The sequence below is a fragment of the Phragmites australis genome, chromosome 18, assembly GCF_958298935.1.
Source record: "Phragmites australis chromosome 18, lpPhrAust1.1, whole genome shotgun sequence".
Lineage (NCBI taxonomy): Eukaryota > Viridiplantae > Streptophyta > Magnoliopsida > Poales > Poaceae > Phragmites > Phragmites australis.
Window position 1 is genome coordinate 27,573,465 of NC_084938.1, and position 3,455 is coordinate 27,576,919.

The 3,455-nt window shown below is 51.2% G+C and overlaps 1 protein-coding gene across 1 annotated transcript; it reads left to right on the top strand.

The window, feature by feature from the left end:
- Positions 1-1,386: 1,386 nt before the first annotated feature.
- Positions 1,387-2,966, top strand: LOC133899318 (protein SHORT INTERNODES 1-like). Its single transcript, XM_062340305.1, has 2 exons — positions 1,387-2,292; positions 2,448-2,966. Exons 1-2 carry the CDS (start codon positions 1,794-1,796, stop codon positions 2,801-2,803), a joined length of 855 nt encoding a protein of 284 aa, XP_062196289.1. The 5' UTR covers positions 1,387-1,793; the 3' UTR covers positions 2,804-2,966.
- Positions 2,967-3,455: the final 489 nt, after the last annotated feature.

Genomic DNA, 3,455 nt, shown 5'->3' on the forward strand with positions numbered 1-3,455 from the left:
ACTATCCGGCAAGTAGAACTTAAATCTTTCAGCCTATGCAACCTTCTCTTCAAGAAATCCTCCAGTGCATCATCTGGCATGTACAACTCAGATCGTCGGACTATCCGGCGTGTACACCTTCTTCTCCTTCTTGTGTCAGAACACTTTAGCATTCATCACTTTCATACGTCGGACCATCCGATGTGTACTGTTTTCATTGGCTGAATCATTCTAGCGTGTATAAATGCCTCTACGCCAGACCTTCTCGTATATTCAACTTTTGTGGGACTTCTCCAATTCAATCAAACTTTATCCCAGCTTCGATGGCTTCTTTATGTATTGCATCCATGACTCCATGAGATCTACTAAAACATATATCTAACAAATATGTTAGTCTCATTGACTATACTATCATTAATGACCAAAATTGCATGCATGCCCTAAAGTAAATGTTACAATCTCTCTAAGGGCATGTTTCCTACATCAATCTATGGTGGATCGGACGGTTGCCGACCACCGCATTAGATGCTCATTTTTAATAGCTTTTGCGTGTTTTTGATGTGCAAGAACAATCAATAGGAGTAGCGTATAGAGAGTAGTTAAAAAAGAAAAGCCAGCGCTTGATTTTCTTACCACTGGATCCACGCCACGATTCGCGTGGGGGTGTCCTATCTCCAACTTTGGCTAGCTTAGAATTAGGGTTTTAAGATTTGGGTGGGGTTTTTAACAGGGAGAGAGCAAGAGTTTAGAGGGAAGGCTGCGAACGGAGGATGACCGGTGGGCAGGGATGGAGTGAAAGCGATGATGATGATGCCAATGGTGGCAAATGAGGTGGTGGTGGGTGGCAGCAAGGAGTCTGTTATGATAAGATAAGATCTTACCAGAACGTCATACTGATAGTAATAATCTACTCCATCTGGTTGTAAATGTAGGTCGTTTTAGCCTCTTTAATTATTCTCTAAATATAAATCATTCTCGAACTTTTATGCATTTTTTTCTCTTTTGTTACTGTCTTACTCTTGTTTAATAAATGCTATCACTCTCACAAATAAATGAGTTATTTTTTTCAATACAGAATAAATAAAGAGCAACAAGATCATTTGATCTACTTTTTTAATCTTTATATATAAATCTAAAATGATCTATATTTATAATTAGAGAAAGTACCTCACTATGACCTGCCGGTAGCAGCAAGGGTGTGGGAGGTAAGAGGAATAAGAAGACGGTGGGCTGTCGTGTGCCCGATGGCTGGACCCAAAAAAGTAGGATTGGGAGGAGCGGAGAGAGAGACAGATAAAGTAGTTCGTGCACTCGCGATGAAATACGAGGACGACGTAGAGTACATAGTACTCGTATTAAAATGGGGAGTTTTGGGAGCGTGCAGGATCGTTGGCGGCGTGGCAGGCCCTCCCTGTCGCCTCCCTCATCACTCACCTCACCACACAAAAGTTAAAGCAACGTCACCTCACCTCAGCTGCCTCGCTCGTCCCCTCTCCCTCCCGTCTCCCCTACCTCCTCCCTCCATTCTCCTCCACGCGCAGACAGGCCAAAATTCTAGGGAACCTACTACAACTACAAGCGCACCCTAGCTAGCTTAGATCGATACAGGCTGCTGTTGCTGCCGAGCCAAGAGCCCAAGACGCGGAAGCCGCGAGAGAACGCGCAAAAATTCGCACGCACCACCACCGCGCGGCGTGACCATGCGGATGCCTACTCGGTGATTGAGGGCTGAGACGGGATCAGCCGAGTAGCCGGACACGGGCGATCCGGTGAGCGACCTGTCCCTGCCCTCAGGGGTCTATGGATCTGGGCGCATGGCGGGCTTCCCTCTAGGCGGAGGAAGCAGCCACAGCCGCGGCGACCACCCTCCCGTCAACCCCTCCTCCGGCTCCGACTCTAACGCCGCAGCGGCGGCGGCTGCCTACCTCTACACAACCGCAGCCGCTTCCCGCGGTGGGTTCCAGCTATGGCCGCACCACCCGGTCGAGGAGCACCCCTTCTACGCGTCCAACATCATCCGCTTCGCCGATGACCCCGCCGCGGGCTCGTCGCGCGGCGGGAGCGGCTCTGGCGCCGGCACCATCAGCTGCCAGGACTGCGGCAACCAGGCCAAGAAGGACTGCGCCCACATGCGCTGCCGCACCTGCTGCAAGAGCCGCGGCTTCGACTGTCCCACCCACGTCAAGTCGACATGGGTCCCCGCCGCCAGGCGCCGCGAGCGACAGCACCAGGTCTCCACCGGCGCCGCCGAGCCCTCCAAGCGCCCGCGCGATGCCGCCCAACCATCCTCCGCTACAGGAACTACCACCTCGGGTATAAACTGCACTCCATCAGCTAAGCAATTCACGAGCTCAGCTAGTTGCTTTTTTTTTTCCCGAGGAACAAATATTTTCCGAGCAACCTCAGCTAGTTGCTCACTAATCTACTACTAAGCCTGTCCATGCGCGCGCGCGCGTTTGATTGATCAGGGGAGCGGCAGCAGATGGTGGTGGGCGAGCAATTCCCGCGGGAGGTGAGCTCGGAGGCGCTGTTCCGCTGCTTGCGTCTTGGCCCCGTCGACGAGACCGACGCTGAGGTGGCGTACCAGACCACCGTCAGCATCGCCGGCCACGTCTTCAAGGGCATCCTGCACGACGTCGGCCCGGACCCCTCGGTCGCGGGCGGCCTCCGCCACGCCGCCGAGGGGTCCTCCCCGAGCACGGCCGCGGCGGGCGAAGGCACCATCGCGGCGCCGGCCGTGTCGTCATCGGCTGTGGTGATGGACCCGTACCCGACGCCCGGCCCGTACAACGGCGCGCCTTTCTTCCACGGCCATCCGAGGTGATCAAACGGCCACCTCGATTGTCGGCTGGCTTAGCTGCCCTTTAGACATGTCATGTCATAGTCTCACACACACCATGTTTCCATCAATCCATGTCTTAATTTGCTTAATTTACTAGAAGTATTATCATCTCTAAATTAATTCTTACTATCTTGCTTCCTTGATCTCTTCGTTCTCACTCATGCATAAACTGATGAGCTGGTGTTCATCACTGTTTCTTTAGGATCGATCATATAGACTCCACATGTACTGTAGTAGCTAGCCATCAACAGGTTACTAGAAGTATAAACTTGGACTAGCTAGGGAGCCGTTCATGATTAAAAATTGAAATTTCTGACAGTTAGTTTGGTGCCTGGCTCGATTGATGCTACTCTCTCCTCTTGCCTTCCTTTCTTGTTGTTCAACGGTGGTGATGATGGTGCAGTGTCCCCTCCCCTGGTGGTGTCTTGCATACATATATGGAGTACGGGTAGTTAGAATCATTTGCTTAAGTAGACACTACTACTCCTGTGTCTCTTCATAAGGTGTGACACCTTTGCTTTAGCTTTATTTTCAAAAGCTGAGCCCTAGTTTCCTAGCTAGTAGCTATTGCAGATACTTAGTTGGAAATTTGGTTCGAATGATTGCTGTGTTGTGCTCGTTAGAGAGAGAGAGA

Bases quoted from the DNA above. Each gene is read 5' to 3' on its own strand.
- LOC133899318 (XM_062340305.1), top strand. From the start codon at position 1,794: ATGGCGGGCTTCCCTCTAGGCGGAGGAAGCAGCCACAGCCGCGGCGAC. The intron at 2,293-2,447 runs GTATAAACTGCA...TTGATTGATCAG, and splicing joins TACAGGAACTACCACCTCGG to GGGAGCGGCAGCAGATGGTG.